Source organism: Abramis brama (genome assembly GCF_963993115.1).
Source record: "Abramis brama genome assembly, chromosome: 19".
In the NCBI taxonomy this organism is placed as follows: domain Eukaryota; kingdom Metazoa; phylum Chordata; class Actinopteri; order Cypriniformes; family Leuciscidae; genus Abramis; species Abramis brama.
In genome coordinates this window covers 17456353-17473151 of record NC_139981.1, presented here as the reverse complement: position 1 = coordinate 17473151, position 16799 = coordinate 17456353, and the positions used below count along the sequence as shown (strand labels likewise).

At 38.2% G+C, this 16799-nt stretch overlaps 2 protein-coding genes across 3 annotated transcripts in view; both read left to right on the top strand.

The window, feature by feature from the left end:
- Window positions 1–449: 449 nt before the first annotated feature.
- Window positions 450–7438, top strand: six4a (SIX homeobox 4a). 2 transcript variants are annotated; one of them, XM_084092728.1, is made up of 4 exons: window positions 505–1408; window positions 3877–4517; window positions 5337–5812; window positions 7301–7438. In XM_084092728.1, the coding sequence occupies exons 1-3, from the start codon at window positions 618–620 to the stop codon at window positions 5792–5794; spliced, it is 1890 nt and encodes a 629-aa protein (XP_083948854.1). In that variant the 5' UTR covers window positions 505–617; the 3' UTR covers window positions 5795–5812; window positions 7301–7438. The 2 variants fall into 2 exon arrangements, with proteins under 2 accessions (XP_083948853.1, XP_083948854.1); XM_084092727.1 differs by lacking the exon at window positions 7301–7438 and having other exon boundaries at window positions 450–1408; window positions 5337–6142.
- A 6713-nt stretch (window positions 7439–14151) lies between these two features.
- The window catches only part of six1a (SIX homeobox 1a), a 4369-nt gene continuing 1721 nt past the window's right edge, over window positions 14152–16799 (top strand). Inside the window, exons 1-2 of the mRNA XM_084092737.1 lie at window positions 14152–15014; window positions 15759–16799. The exon at window positions 15759–16799 is cut by the window's right edge and continues 1721 nt beyond it. Coding sequence (XP_083948863.1) covers window positions 14455–15014; window positions 15759–16050 — 852 coding nt within the window. The 5' untranslated portion in view covers window positions 14152–14454 and the 3' untranslated portion in view covers window positions 16051–16799. The remainder of the gene's footprint in view (window positions 15015–15758) is intronic.

Genomic DNA, 16799 nt, shown 5'->3' with positions numbered 1-16799 from the left:
TATTATATATTTTACTGTATGCCTCTTTCCTTTTATTTCACCTTATTAATTTTCTTCTGTTAAATAAATAAATAATACATGTTTGGTTGTATTATAGGCTATAACAATAACTGTAGAAATATTTACTAAGTTTTAAAGAGACATTAAGTCCAAAAACCTATAGTTTTAACCGGAGATAAAATGGCCTGAGGGGTAGGGCTTGTCGTTTTGTAAATGTCTGTATCGTTTGAAGTGTTGTATGAGCAGTCTGAGTCTTTTCAGAGTAAGCTCAGAGTAAACACACGGCAGCACACAAAAGCTCGAATGAGATCTCACCTATAGACCAGGTGAGCTGCGGGAGCGCGTCACGGCTGAGTGACAGATTCATTTGAATGGTTTCGCCTTGAAGCTGCGTTCGCCCCGCCCCTTTCGAAATTTCGTGCAGCCAATCATGTGTGTCCAACCCCCCCACCCCAATCATCGGGCTGAGAAGTCACGCTGCTGGAGCGAAAGGGGAAAGCTATCCACTTACAAAGACACCCGATATCACTCGCATGGCGCACGGGTAACCTGATCAGCTTGGGCAGAAACGAGGCGGGGTGACGGACTAAAGGAATCTGAGGTGAAGAATAAAAACAATGTCTATTTCCTCTAGTGAAGTGACAGTGGCAGGCGACATCAAAAAGGAAAATGTGAAGTACACGGAGACTCTTGAGAGCTCCACGGACAGTCGGGGGCACGTCAAACTCCTGACTCTTGACACTCCGGTGGCCGCCGGGATGCTCGTCGGGCAGCAGCAGCAGACCTCTCCACTGGAGCGCAAGATGCCCACTATGGACTCTTTGTCTGCGCACACTTCACCCGCAACTACCGCGAGCTCTTTGGCTTTTTCACCGGAGCAAGTTGCGTGTGTTTGCGAAGCGCTTCAGCAGGGGGGCAACGTGGATCGACTCGCCCGGTTCCTGTGGTCTCTCCCGCAGAGCGACTTATTGCGCGGTAACGAGAGTATCCTCCGCGCTCAGGCGCTGGTGGCCTTCCACCAGGCACGCTACCAGGAGCTTTACAGCATCTTGGAGAGCCATAGCTTCAGCCCCTCGTGCCACTCTACCCTGCAGGACTTATGGTACAAAGCCCGGTACACGGAGGCGGAGAAGGCCCGCGGTAGACCGCTGGGCGCAGTGGATAAATATCGTCTGCGACGAAAGTTTCCCCTGCCCCGAACCATCTGGGATGGAGAGGAGACGGTGTACTGCTTCAAAGAGCGCTCCAGGAACGCGCTGAAGGAACTCTATAAGCAGAACCGGTACCCGTCCCCGGCCGAGAAGAGGAATCTGGCCAAGATCACAGGACTGTCCCTGACGCAGGTTAGCAACTGGTTCAAAAACAGGAGACAGAGAGACAGAAACCCGTCAGAGGCGCAGTCCAAAAGGTGAGCAAGACACATTCTGTTCAATGAATGAATGAACGAACACTCAAGGAATTTAACAAGAACTTTATTAAGTTATATTGGCAAGACTATTGAGATATAGTTAAAGCAAAGTTTTTGAGAGATCAAGAACCCCCTTTTTGGCATTTCATGGTTAAAAAAAAGTTTCTGCTTGTATGCTTGTGGGTTGTTATAGTGCTTCTGCATTTAGAAATAAATCTTTTATTTATTCACAATGATGTTAAATCAGAAGAAAACATCGACATTTTGAAACTGAAAGGCAGATTCTAAAGGACATTATCCAAAAGTGTGCATAAAATGTATTGCGTGAGTCACCACCGCGTGTGTTTATTTTTGAGTGAGTAGCTACTCAGGATCCATTGACGCGTAAGGTTTGCCCCACCACATAAATCACTCTGAACTATTTACTTTTCTTTTTAGCCAGAGGGGATAGGAAAACCTCTTCAGCACTCAATTTTAACACACTCACACACATGCACTGGAAATACAGGATTCACTAATAATGTTTAAAACTCTTTGTGAACAAAGCTCCTGCGCACCTGGTGGTGGTGACCTTACACACATACATACTTTTTTTTCCATTCACAGAAAGCTGATGTCACACGCTGCTTAAAGCATTTGTAAGCAATCGTATATATTTATCACGTGAATGAGGCACAAATTTTATAATTTACAGCTGGACTCCTTGACCAACATTTCAACAAAAGAAAAACACTAAATAGGTCCTCTGAATAATCAACAATTCATGTTTGGACATGTGTTTTTGCTAATATCAGCCAGAAAATGCATGCGTTTGTTTTATAGAGGACATCTTAAATGCCTCATTCATTCATTTATCTTGTTATTTTCTGTAATTCCACATGTGGGGGTGTGGCAAATATGATATTAATAGGCCACGTCAGGCGTTTTCAACCTTTACAGATCCAGGGACCCCATTTAGGGTCTCAGCCAGGAATTTAGATAGCATTTAATTATCAATATTATTGGCATTACCTTTTATAGTGTTTAATAGATCACCAGTGTTTAAAATTACATTTAAATATAAATAATATGTTTAAAAGTCCAATATATTGTATAGCCTATATCTAAACCTTGGGGGTTTCCTAATTTAGCATTACTGAAATATGTTTTAAACGGAAAACAAGGAACTGACCGGAACGCAGAGGTTTCGAGGCGAGTTTAAATTTATTTTTAAACGCGACGTAACTAGCAAAGACGCTCGTGTAGACAGACATAACGCGTCTTGTGTTTAAGCTCCCAACCACGTAATGACGTTATCACTAAAAAGAATATTTGGCAAAATCTTTTGGCTGGCTGTGAAGAGGAACACATGAGCGTTGTGGAAGTCCTGTCGGAGACTCACAGCTGCTGCAGTCATTCATTAAACGCGCCCTTCATTCTCAACTACACGAATTTATGTTTGAACAGCTGAAGTCACTGTGAAATATCGTCTTCAGCGCGCAGTGGAGGAATCGCGCTCTATCGGACTTTAAAATATCAGCTAAATTTAACCTCTCGTTGTACTGACCCTCCCCGTTTTTGCGAAGGACACTGTGAACATAAAGCTGACCATTTGTGAAGTCATGCTGTGATTGCTGGGTTGTGTCGCCAAATGGTGTGCGTGCGTGCGTGCGTAAAAGAGAGTCTGTAGTATAGACAGGATTACTCCTGACATGCGAAGTCTGTGATCTAGGGGGTCCCGCGGTGTGAAGTGGATACTCACCTCCCCATTTGTCTATGCGCGCTCCCGTCTCCATCTTCCTGCAGCTGCGTCATTCCGCGCTCATGTACAGTTCAAATAGTGAAAAGTTGTTTCATAATACAACATTCCCCCTTTCATTTTCAAAGTACTTTATTGGTGTGCGTGTTTTGTATACAATATTGCCAAACGCATCAACAGTATAAAATAATAAAATCATATTTCATCTTCTCTTTCACACAGTTTAGAAATATAGAATTAGAATTTTTCCCAAGTATTTCTCTCTTGTCTTTTAAAATATATCAGTGTCACCATTGTTACAGTGAGCACAGATATGTTTTTTTTGTGTGTGTCTATCTATCTATCTATCTATCTATCTATCTATCTATCTATCTATCTATCTATCTATCTATCTTTGATTTTCCAGTGGCGCAAGTATGCTTTTTTTTTTCTTGCTTTTATGATTTAGTTGATTTTTTGGAAAACTGGAATCTGTCCCAGACAGCAACATAGTGATCCGGCCCACATCTGTTACACCTGGATTCCACAAGGCCCAGATGTGGGCCGGATCTGGGCCGACACTATGTTGCTGTCTGGGGTCCCACTCGGTTTTATTTATGTAATGTCAAAGCATTTTCATTTCAGCTGCAGTGTGCAATCATTTTTTTTGCAAAATAATCAAATAAAAGTGTAGCGATGGAGACTCAAAGGTTTACTGTCCTTCATATCTCTGTCTTTCACTCTCTCTCAGTGAGTCAGATGGAAATCACAGTACGGAGGATGAGAGCAGTAAAGGTCAGGAGTCTTTGTCCCCGTGTCCGATGTCGACCTGTTCTGATGGGGCGGTGGGTAATACAGTCGTGCCTCTCTGCTCTGGAGCTCTGGAGGCCGGGGTTATCGTCCAGCAGGTTGGAGACAGCAGGAACTCACCGTCCGTCATCTTTAACGGAGTCTCGGTCAACACACCCGCCTCTGTTTTTCACAACGGCACCCCTTCCTTTCTCTCCACCACAGGACATGTACTCTTCAGTGGCATGAACTTGGGACTCCAGTCTCTGGCCTGCAGGTCAGTGGCAGATGTGGAGATGGATGGTGCAGGACAGGATAAAAGGGTAACAGCAGACCCTGCTCTGGCGTACCCCTCATTTCACTGCAGTGTGAATGGGACAGACGTAGAGGTGAAAGCAGAGGATGTTAGGCAGGATGTGTCAGTTCAGGACCAGACCACGTCCATCAGCTCGGCGTTCACTGTCACCTCGTCCGATGGCTTGCAGCTTGAAGGTTACAACTTGGTTTCTGAAGGCAACGGGACCTCGCTGCTTAGCAACAAGATGGTCCTTCCTCCCCTGCAGCTCCCATCATCATCTTCTTCACCCTCATCAGTTACACAAGGTGAGTGAGACTCATCAAAGATTCCATCATGCCTTTGAGCAGGATGAGAAGACCACACGTCTTGTTTGTGTTTGTTATGAAGGTCAAAGACGTGATGTTTATTTTGATGTTTCCTGCAACTCATATGTACAATGACATTAATACACCGCTCTTATGATGAGTTTTAATTTCTGTATTAAATAATATTTAATTTCACTTCATTTTTTGAGGGTTGATACAATTATCCTGATATTATATAGATGGAAAATCTTCAGTAAAAGAATTGTAAAAGCAATTCTTGAAAAGGAAACATAAGTGGCATAATCTTCTAGCATTTTTTCTTTTTATCAGAAAATAGAAGGCTTTGTTTTTGAAAAACAGCAATATTGTGAAATATTATTACAATATAAAATAAAAAAATATATATTTTAAAATGTAATTTATTCCTGTGATGGCAAAGCTGAATTTTCAGCATCATTACTCCAGTCTTCAGTGTCACATGATCCTTCAGAAATCATTCTAATAGGCTGATTTGCTTCTCAAGAAACATTTCTTATTATTATCAATGTAGAAAACAGTTAATACATTTTATGGATCCTTTGATGAATAGAAAGTTCAAAAGAACAGCATTTATTTGAAATAGACACTATACAAGTTTTTACTGTCACATATAATACATTTAATGTATCCTTGCATTATTAGTCACATAATTTGACCCTTTATGGCAAGGCAAGGTTAGGTCGTAAAATGTCATGATTTCTCCTTTATCATGGAACTGAATAATATATCCTTAATATTTGTATACCACCGAAAAGGTTGAAGAGCTTTATCTTTTCTCAGGCGTTGTTGATGGCAGATCTCCTGCTCATGCCTCTCTGTGTCACCTCGGGGTGGAGGAGCAGGACAGGCTTCAGCTGACCTCTCTCGAGCCCAGCACGGCACTCTACGACCTGGCCAGCGCACACACACTGTCTGCTGTAAAGAAGGAGCCTTTGGAGACTCCGGGCGGATACCTTTACCACCTGGGTTACTCCCCCACCACACTTAACACCAGCATGACAACGAGCCAGCAAGACTACACTACTCTCACAGTAAGCTCACCATTACTCACCCAAACGGACCTTACCGGCCAGTTCAGAGGTCACGATGCCCAGATGACCTCGAGCCTAAATGGAGACTTCCTATGTGCGGTTTCAGAGAGAGGGAAGGGAGAGATGAGAGGAGTGGAGGAAGAAGAGGAAAAACAACTGACAAAACTAAAAACAGTCCATATAGAGGAAGAAATGACTGACCTTTGAACTTAAGAGGAGAAGGAGGTAAAATACTTTTTACTGAAATCACAACATTATTGGATTGTTGATTGAGATTTTTTTTTATGTTTCCAGCCTCTAAATGTTTTGTTGTTTTTTTAATGTAAGTATTAAATTATTTTGGTACATCTATCTGTCACTTGGTTTGGAGAACCTATGCAAAGTCATATCTAAAGAATACAGGTTTTGAAAGTGTTTGTTTTTTGTTGTTTTCCTCTTTTATCGCTCTTTCCACACACAGTTACTTTTTTCAGCTATGCTAAATCAATAGTTGTGTATAACAGGGGTTTTCAAACAAGAGTTTACAGAAAAATCTAGTCTAAAAAATTAATTCATAAATAAAACAAAAATAAAATGATAACACTTTATATTAAGGTACATGAGTTAATGTATTAACTAACATGAACTAACCATGAGCAATCCATTTGTTACTGTATTTGCTCATCTTTGTTAACGTTAGTTAATAAAAATACAAGTTCATTGTTTGTTCATGTTAGTTCACAGTACATTAACTAATGTTAACAAGATTTTAATAAAGTATTAGTAAATGTTGACATTAACATTATCAAAGATTAATAAATGCTGTATATGTGCAGTTCATTATTAGTTCATGTTAACTAACGAACCTTGTTACCAATAAGGTAAATAGTAAAATAAAAAGTTCACAGTAAATAATACATAAATAAATAAATACATACATACACACACACATATATATATATATATATATATATATATATATATACACATATATATATATATACACATATATATATATATATATATATATATATATATATATACACATATATATATATATATATATATATACACATATATATATATATATATATATATATATATATATATATATACACACACATATATATATATATATATATATATATATATATATATATACACATATATATATATATATATATATATATATATATATATATATATATATATATATATATATATATACATATACATATATATATACATATATTTATATATACACATTAAATACCATTTACTAAATATGTTATGCTTTCATTATATTTCATTCTGCTTTCTAAAGACTGTCTGAAAATCAATTAATAATTAAGATTAATTTAAAAAAAAAATGGTGGGTAGAACATAATAGAAACATAATAACAAAATAGAAACTAAATATTTTTCAGAAAATATACAAAACATTATTTAATATTAAAATATTATCGTATAAATTTGGTCTTTATAAACATAATATAGCTGATTTTTATATATTAGGAATGGGGTCCCTTTCCAAGGGAATTAATGTTTGGAATGATGGTATCAAAACTTTTGAAAACCCCTGGTACATAAAATAATAACATTTTTTCAGATTTCCTCCATATCCCTTCTTGCAATTATTTCTGTTTTAAGAGTTTACATGTATTTTTGAGCTACAGGTAGCAGACAGCTCTTATTTTCTCTCTGTTGCTCCCTCTATCTGTTTTCCTCCTACAGTGGGGAGTGTGGACATATGTGTGTTTTATGAGAGTCACCTGCTAGTTTCTGCCAAGAAGAGTTGAGGTTAGCAGACAGGTGGACGTCTGGTCATGTGTCATCTGAGTCGAACCTTAAAGGTCACCTCCCTACGGAAACACACATGCACAGACACACTTTATTCCCATCCAGATTAAAAACACAAAATCTGTGAAAATCTTCGTGGCATTGTCATGGTCATTACGTTGACTGCATCTTCCAATTACAATAATAATATGCAAATAATATGCAATGTAGATATCAATACAAAATCCACAACGTTTGCTTATACAAATAAAGGGATGAGTCAGAATGGTTGGTAATTGACAGCTTGCCACAGATGTTGGGTGTTATCAGTACACAAAATATACTGAGAACTACTTGATTCGTTTGAGATGCAAACTGTTTTGAGCCTGCGATAAGGGACACTTAAACGTTTGATTAAACTCATCATTGCAAGCAGATCATGTGAATTTGTCTTCAAACTAAAAAGCAAAAACAATATGAAATATGAAAAATCAAGCTTTTAATTTAGATTTTTTTTAAATGTCTGAATAGGTGTCAGCACAGGAAAAATGTGAACACACAAAATGTGATTATGATTGTGTATGTGAGTGAGTTGTGTGTTTGTCAGAATGTTTGTGTGGACGAGTGCAACAAGTTTTTGCTTTTGAGTTTGTTCTTTGTGCCTTCCTGCTTTCTGAAGGTCAACGTTTGATTGGTCTTCAGGTTGCCATTTTTTTATATATATATATATATATATATATTGGTGCTGGTTTGACATCTGCAGTATTTAACTCCATGATTAAAGCTATGCAGCCATTCTGGGACTGAGAAACGACTTTTAGAAATCAGAGATGGCGAATGAAAAGTCTTCTACAGAAATTAAAAAGACAGAGATGTGAAATGAGCTAATGTACGGCTAATGTAAATGTATGAGCAAAAAGCAAAAATGGCATTGTGAATATTATTTTAGCATGAACAAAAATGTTAGAGTTATAATGTATTTTTCTAAAAAAAAAAAAAAAAAAAAAATATCCATTAAATATTTATACTGGAAAAACAGACTCACCCGAGTGATTTCATTCATGACTGTGAGAGATCTTGTAAACTCTCAACGTAGATTTGTTTGTGTTCCCATGTTATGTCTACAGTGGATGTTAAATATTCAGACCGACAGGAAACATGCAAATAAAAAGATTTAAGTAGCCAGGGAGGGGAGGTGAAGCAGAGACCTGATACAGAAAGGCCAGGCCGGGTGCTGGAAAATCAGCGGTGATCGTTTGCACATGCCTGGTGGTCTGGAGCTTGTTAGCAAGCTGCTCTTGCCTCAGACTCCTAAATTCAAATAAACAGGAGGGGGATTTTCTGGAGGCCTTGTCGCCTCCTGTTAGGGGGGTCCAGACGGAGGTAGAGAAACAGACAGAGAAATCGTCTCAATGACTGTTACAGATGGCACTTACGGGCATTGTGTGGATCTCAAATGCATTGTCGCAGTTTTAAAACCACATAAACTCAAGCTAGCCAGCCGAACAATTTTCGATACCAAAGCTTTTCCCTGAAATTTTGTTCGGATGCCAAACAAATCTGAATATACCGTCATCTCGGCAGCATTGCTGGGACTCTTTCAGACTCTCTCGCAGAGGAGGGGGAAACAAGACGGGACAAAAGGGCGAGCGAGATAATTGGAACAAATTGTATGAGGAGAAGAAATAGGAGCATTGTCACCTGTTCCCTAACAGCCTAGGTGACCCTGTTGCCATGAGAGATGGCCAGGTATCAGATAACACTCGCTCCAACAATGAACGCAGTGGGAGAGAAGAGTTTTTTGTGAGTTGGGAGCTCAATGGTTTTATGTCATATATTTTGGCATTAACAACATGCAAAGAAAAAAGTGACGGTGATCGAAACTACTCAAACGTACCTCACACTGAGCATCAATGAGAAGCAGTAATAAAAAAACATGAACCTCTCAAACTGAGCCTTATTAAAAACTATGACCTCTCACCTTTGGGGGTTTCAAAAAGAGGGGGGACTTAACCCTGAATAGCAAACAGAGCTGGATTTGTAACCTAAACCTCCCCCCACGCCCCCACTAATGAGAGGTGAAAGGGCACACGCTGCTCCTCAGCTGTGTCTCATACCTGCGTGTGTGTGTGTGTGTGTGTGTGTGTAAGATAGAGAATTTATATGAACCAGACCAAAAAGTGTGAATGTGTAAATGTAAATGCAGAGTGCCAGATATACTTGCTGACAAGGGAATGTGAATAGCAAACATTTTTCCGTCAGTTTGAAGTCTAAAGCTGAGCAGATCAGGTCTGGGTGATGTGCATAAACGCCATTAAACTCACACAAGTTGAACCTGAACTACAACTAACTGCTTATAAGCCTGAATAATATCAAATCGTGTCATCAAACTTGCATTCTTTGCCTTTAGGGATATGAGTCTGTCATCCTGTCATTCATCTTCACTGAACTTTGACCTCTGCAGCCTTGCACAATTTCTTTGGTATGCCTGCCGAGAGAGAGAGAGAGGGAAGGAGAGGTATGGGGTCAATTTTTCATGCATACAGCACACGTTTTGTGCAGTATCAGGCCACTAGTACTTTTCAGATATTGCTAAACTTGTGTTTCTGCAAACAGCTGTGGGTTGCTACAATTCAAAAAGATGCAATATATATATAATTAAAATAAAATAAAACAAAGTATATGGTATGTCATCAGTTAGATAGAAAAAAGGGTGATTGAATGGCACATATCATTAAAAGTGAAGAGGATAAGCATAAGGATTTCAGTGAAACATGCACACACACACACACACACACACACAGGGGTTAATCTATGCCCCTGGTGAAATTGGACCACAGAGTGAGAGAGCACAACTGTTTTTTTCATTACTTCTTCTGACAGCCCACACACACCACTTTGTAAGAGTGCAGGACAGACATTATTCTTGAATTAATTCAATTAGTTTTACCTTGTTATTCCAGATTCTGAGCTGAAACCTCATCTGCAGTGTGAATAGAAGAACATAAAAATAAGACACACACTGTAAAAAAAAAATATATATATATATATATATATGAAGAGTTCAGATGCAAAAGCCTCTAAGTGCCATCTGAAAATTTCTTCTAGAATGGTCATTTTTATCAAGCTTGTATATTTAATTTCAGTAATTATACTTAAATGACAATTAATAGGTCATTTGCATTGCCATTTAAGTGAAATTACTGAACTTATATATATACGAGCTTGATAAAAATAATCATTCTAGAAGAAAATTTCAGATGGCACTTAGAGGCTTGTGCATCTGGACTCTTCATATATATATATTTTTTAACAGTGTGTGTGATGTGTCTTGTTTTTATGTTCTTCTATTCACACTGCATAAATATATATATATTCATGATTTGACCAATGTCCTTCATTGTATTAACTAAAATACATTTTTTCAATGAACTTTAAATTAAGGCAACCAGGTTACATGCTTTTTTAAATTAAAACCAACAATCACTTTTTACAGTGCAATTACAAACTAAGCAAAAAGTAAATATTTAACAGAAGGCATTTCATATAATACTCATATGTTTATTTGTGGCAAAAGCAGATAGATGTCACTGCCTGGCGCCCTCTTCCTGTAGTACGAAAATATGACACTTTGAGTTTGGAGTTTGCCATGGATGTATATTTGTTGTGCAAGTAATATATTGTTTTTCTACTTTAGAAATGTATTGGTATTGAGCCTGTTTAAATAAAATATGCCATCATAAAACAATTCCCATTACGTTTGATGAATATGTCTAATTATTTTCTGTGTAAATCAATGCACAAAGATATTTCGTGTTTAGTTTCAAATATGTTATCTTCTCAATCTCATCACCGGATTGCTTTCTAGAATCCTCAAATGATTAAAAAAGAAAGAAAGTTACATTCTAATCAAATGTAATCATCCAACAAGAAAATCTTGCGTTTTCTATCTATCCATTTAACTTATTATATTCTATTTATATTCTATTCTAATATTTTTTCCAGCTTGATTGACCATTAATTAAATTCAATTGGTCGAAACTAATTTTACTTTTAAAAAATGTAAAGAAGCAACTAGGCTACACTTTTTTTTTTTTCTTTTTTTTTTTTGATTAGGTAATGTTTTCGTGTAGTTATCCAAATCAGAAACAATCAAACCATTCAAATAATTTTAGTTCAGTCTAACTTATGTGAAAGAATATAGTATGCCTATATAGGGCCTATAGTATGACTTTGTTGCATAATTACAGTCGGTCATTTGCCCCTGCATCTAATTACAGGCATGCAAACAAAACAAATGCAACTAAATAATGTTTAAAAATGCATTCAACAATGCAACTGTTATTGAAAAAATACTGCTGTTTAAAACGAATTAAGATAAAAAGCTCCATTATCTGATCAATATTCCTTTAACTGGTAATATATGCAATAGTACTGGATTGTTTTTCCCTCTCAAACGGCTGCAACGACGTCTAATTAGCGGTGGATTCTCCGACGCTCAGTCTTTAATTTACACCTCACAGAGAACTCATAAACACACACTCAGAGAAAAGAAAACAGTTTACACCTTCACAGTGGTGGAGCACGGACTACTAAACATGAAATATGGTGACATTTATGTTGCACTTATTAGGATGTTTTGTGCGTGTGTGTGTGTTTGCCCTCAGCCCCTCACCCTGTATCATCACAACTCAATGGCAACGTCGGGGCCGCGCCTGTGCGTGAGCGCGCGCGCGCTTCTGTTAGTTAGTCCATAACATCTTGAAATGATCATGAACTGAGAGCGGGCACGACGCCGTCCTGGGGGCTGGTAGAGGATCTGGTGTGATGGAGGGGGTGCATTGTGCTGGACATACTACCGTAACCTGAGCAGAGAAGCCATCGACCCACGTACAGTTCAGGACAGAGCCGAGGAGACATTCAATGCACACATTTAGACATTTTCTAAGAATATATTTATGCACATCATAGAATTATATCGATCACACTTCACATTACTGTGCATTTACAAAAACAATTACTATATTTACTTGATCTAGGTGTATAATTCGTGATTAATTTAAACAAAGTGTGATGTTAAAAAAACTATGCAATATGTGTAACATGTAGCCATTGAGTTTTGTTTTATTGACTCGAGAAGGAGCTCAGATTAAGAATTTATTTATAATTCTGATTCTCATAGAAATAGAAGTAGATTATTCTAAAATGCAGTTAACATCTGCTTGCTGAGTAAACTGTTCAAAGGCATTAAAAACCATTAAGAAAAAAAAAAAAAAAAAAAAAGAGGGGGAGGATAACGCCCAGGTTCGACTGAACACGAATGATTGTTTTCACAGGTGTTAAGGGGGCCAATTAAAGATTACACAGATACTAATTAGCATTAGGGAATATTTAGAGTCCAAAATCCTCACCACGTTCTAAAATGTATAGGAAAAAAAAATTATATTTAAAAAAAATAAAAAAATAAACAGCCTCAGGCGGACCAGCTGGATTTCCCGGAGTCATGTTACGGATATCTTGAGAGATAAAGAGCTGTGACCGGGGGACTAAGAGCTCGTCAAGCTCACAAGTTATTCGCTAATGGATCGGTATAGTATTTCAGACCCACCTTACAAAACCACACAGACCAAATGCTTCAACGACGGGGCTTATGTGTATTTTCAACTAAATATAATTAATAAAAAAATAAATAAAACACAATATGCACGGTTTAAAAAAAAGTTTCTTTAATAGATCATAGATTCGGGAAAAAGTGTTTTAGAATTAAAAGAAGAGATAAAAAAAAAAGTTCTAGGTGTTTCATTGAACGCTCTTCAGGCCAGTAGGGACCTTTAAATCATATAGCCTACACGGTTTTTAAAATAAATCCGAATAAATAGGCTAACTTTGTAATCTATATGTTTTTATATGGCATCAATCTGTAGGCCTAACTTTTATTAGTTCTGATTGGAACCTCTTTAAGATTTATGTGACATTTTTAAGAGAGGCCTTTACAATGGATTAATCAAAGCAATTTATGACTATATAAGTTACCAGGAAACACTATTAGAAATAAAGTCGAATTCATGTATAGATTTAAGACGTTGTATTAAATTCATAATTAAAATAATAAGACTAAGGTCATTCTTTCTCAAGGCCACTGACTTCAGGAAGTTCAACTGGCAGAAATAAGACCTCAGGTAATTCATATCGTATTGTGACGCATGAAAGACAGAATGCTATGCTATCTATGAAATTATTTCCATATTTATTAATTATTATAGATATTGTTGCCTTTATCATTTATTAATTAGTAAAACGAAGGCAAGAGTATCTTTACCTAATTTACGATAACAGACTGAATTAAAAAAATATATATTCAGAGATGTAAATCTTTTCTGTATCTCCCTTTAAGCATCTTTGACACACTCTTGAATCCATCATCAAACATTCTGGCCCACTAGAATTGACAAGCAGTGAAAATGCCACCCAATTAAGCGCACACATTGCTAAATTATAGAATGAATCTATAATAGCTAATAACTGAAAATAAAGCACAAGTGCAAACCATATCATTTTATAATTAAAATAACCAATATCTCTATTCATCTATACTGTGATGTCAAGAAAAACAGAAGGCGATGTAAATGCTGTGGATTCAAAGGTGCTTGTGATCATTTAATAATTGATTAGTAGCCTATCAACGGGTTAGTGTGAGTGAGAGAGTATATGCGTATGTGCGTGTGTGCGTGTGTGTGTGTGTGTTCAAGGTCTCCAGTTTCAGGCCTTGACGTCCGCCCTCCGGGGAGGAAACGGAACGGATCTGTAGACGCAGTTCTGTTCTGCCTGCCGGTTCCACAACAGACCGGGGCGAGCTAATCGCGGAATGACGCTGTGCTGGGTTTCTCTGTCATATATCCATACGGACAAAACGCATCGGAATCTCACGTGTACAGCCCAGAAGAGTGACAGTGGTGCCACACAACCGGATAACAGACGGTTATTAAAATTGGAGCTGCATCAACAGATAAACGTGGCACGGGGCTTTTTGTCCCGGGGCTCATTGGAGAGGAATACCCACAGAGCCGTGGATTAGGAGGGTATTACTTGGTGGATTCCATCGGGGCGCCATGTCAATCTTGCCCTCTTTCGGCTTTACGCAGGAGCAGGTCGCGTGCGTCTGCGAGGTGCTGCAGCAGGGTGGGAACCTGGAGAGGCTCGGACGTTTCCTTTGGTCCCTGCCAGCCTGCGACCACCTCCACAAGAACGAATCCGTGCTGAAAGCGAAGGCCGTGGTGGCCTTCCACCGGGGAAATTTCCGTGAGCTCTACAAGATATTGGAAAGCCACCAGTACTCCGCGCACAACCACCCGAAGCTGCAGCAGCTGTGGCTGAAGGCTCACTATGTGGAAGCGGAAAAATTGCGGGGCCGCCCGCTGGGCGCTGTGGGCAAATACCGAGTGCGCAGGAAATTTCCTTTGCCCCGTACGATCTGGGACGGCGAAGAGACCAGTTACTGCTTTAAGGAGAAGTCTCGGGGTGTGCTGCGTGAATGGTACACGCACAACCCCTATCCATCTCCAAGGGAGAAGCGGGAGCTGGCGGACGCAACGGGACTGACCACAACACAGGTCAGCAACTGGTTTAAAAACAGGAGGCAAAGAGACCGGGCAGCCGAAGCAAAAGAGAGGTGAGATCTTGATTTTAAAAAAAGTAATAATAATAGCCTAATAATAAATATATAAACATAATAAAATGTAGGCTACAGTTTTTTGAGAGTATGCAAACTGAAGTGCATGAACACCTTTTTAAAAAATAAAGCGAAAAAATTGCAAATGTATAGCCTAACTATATTAAAAACATAATGTAGTCACTCAAAATTAACCCTAATCATTTAACCCATACACTCTCTTTTTTATAATTTGTATTTTATATTAAAAATGTTTTTGTTTTTTTTTGGTCAGGATTAAAAAAATAAATTGTTGCTCTAACGAACGAAACAAGAGAAAAGGAAGAGATTTTTTTCTTATTGCACTGATAATTTATTTAGGCTCATATTCGTATAATTTAATTACATATTTTGAAAGTTTGATTCAGTATAAATATTGATTTGCGTTTCGTAATAAGTCTAAAATCGTCTCAAATTCTAGAAACGTTTCTTTCGTAAATCTATGATGACAGTTATCTTTTTAGACATGTTCACATAAGCGAAGTAGGCCTAGCCTACATAAGTGCGAAAACAATTTTTCCTGTTTTAAAAAAAGCATCAGTTTGTCTTTAGCCGATGTAAGATGAAACTATTTTGAAACCATAACACTTTGTTAAAGTTAAACACTATCTAATAGGCTAATATGTAGCCAAATTCTAGGCCAATGACATGTCAGTTAGGCCCATAGCCTATACAATATGGTAAATTGTAATATTCATCCAACAGAGAAAACAGCGAGAACAACGGCGTTGGCGGTAAGCAGAGCCAGCGGTCTCCGCTCGACGGAGTGAAGTCGCTGATGTCCAGCTCGGAGGATGAATACTCTCCGCCGCAGAGTCCCGAGCACAACCCCGTGCTCCTCCTGCAGGGGAACATCAACTCTCCCGTGGCTCCCGCATACCCAATGCCCGGCCTCGGTGCGCAGCATTCGGTACACAGCATGCAAGGACATCCGCATCAGATCCATGATTCACTGTTGGGATCTCTAACATCCAGCCTTGTGGATTTAGGATCTTAGGATTTCCCGTTCACATTTTTAAGCGACAAGACTTATAAACATAACCAATATTTACGGCATTACCGCATATTCTTATGACGCAGAGGACGTTTGCTGATATAAACTATTCTGTTGCAAATGATTAGAAAAGGGGGAGTTTTAAAAGAGTTTCTCAGAGTTTTGGGAATTGTGAGTTTACTGGAAAAGTGCATTAAATTTGTAAAACCAGCGAGGCCAATATTTAAGAGTATTCTCACTATTGTTGGATGCATAAACTTTTAATAATTTATGATGTTTTAATCAAAGTTAATTTATAGAAATTGTTCTGTATTGGACAGGATTCTAAGAGCAGGGATTTTAATGAGAAAGACATTGGCTTTCAAACATCTTCAACTAAACTATGGATGTGAAAACTGGTTTCGTTCTTAATTTTTTTGTATTAAATACAGCCTAATGTGTATCCTCTACATTTACGACATTCTTGTAGTTTTAAAAACAGTGGCTCTCCAACATAATTTTTTTTTTTTTAAAGCACATTGGCTATTGTCAAAATCTTCGACACATCATCAACACTTTGAGCGTGTTAATAAAAAAATATCAGAAGACGACAATTAATAAACACAAAGCCTCAAAATAATAAAAATATGTCAATCCACGTGACACGTCCAAGCCGGAAGAGGGCATGGGCGCGTGAAAAATGAGAACGCCTGAAACGTCAACAAGAAAAATTGGCCCTTAAGCAGAGGGGCAGAGAGACGCCAAGGCGCCAG

Excerpts from the sequence above, each read along its gene's own strand:
- six4a (XM_084092728.1), top strand. The coding sequence starts at position 618 with ATGTCTATTTCCTCTAGTGAAGTGACAGTGGCAGGCGACATCAAAAAG. Across the intron at positions 1,409-3,876 it reads TCAGAGGCGCAGTCCAAAAG|TGAGTCAGATGGAAATCACA; the intron begins GTGAGCAAGACA and ends ACTCTCTCTCAG. Across the intron at positions 4,518-5,336 it reads ACCCTCATCAGTTACACAAG|GCGTTGTTGATGGCAGATCT; the intron begins GTGAGTGAGACT and ends ATCTTTTCTCAG.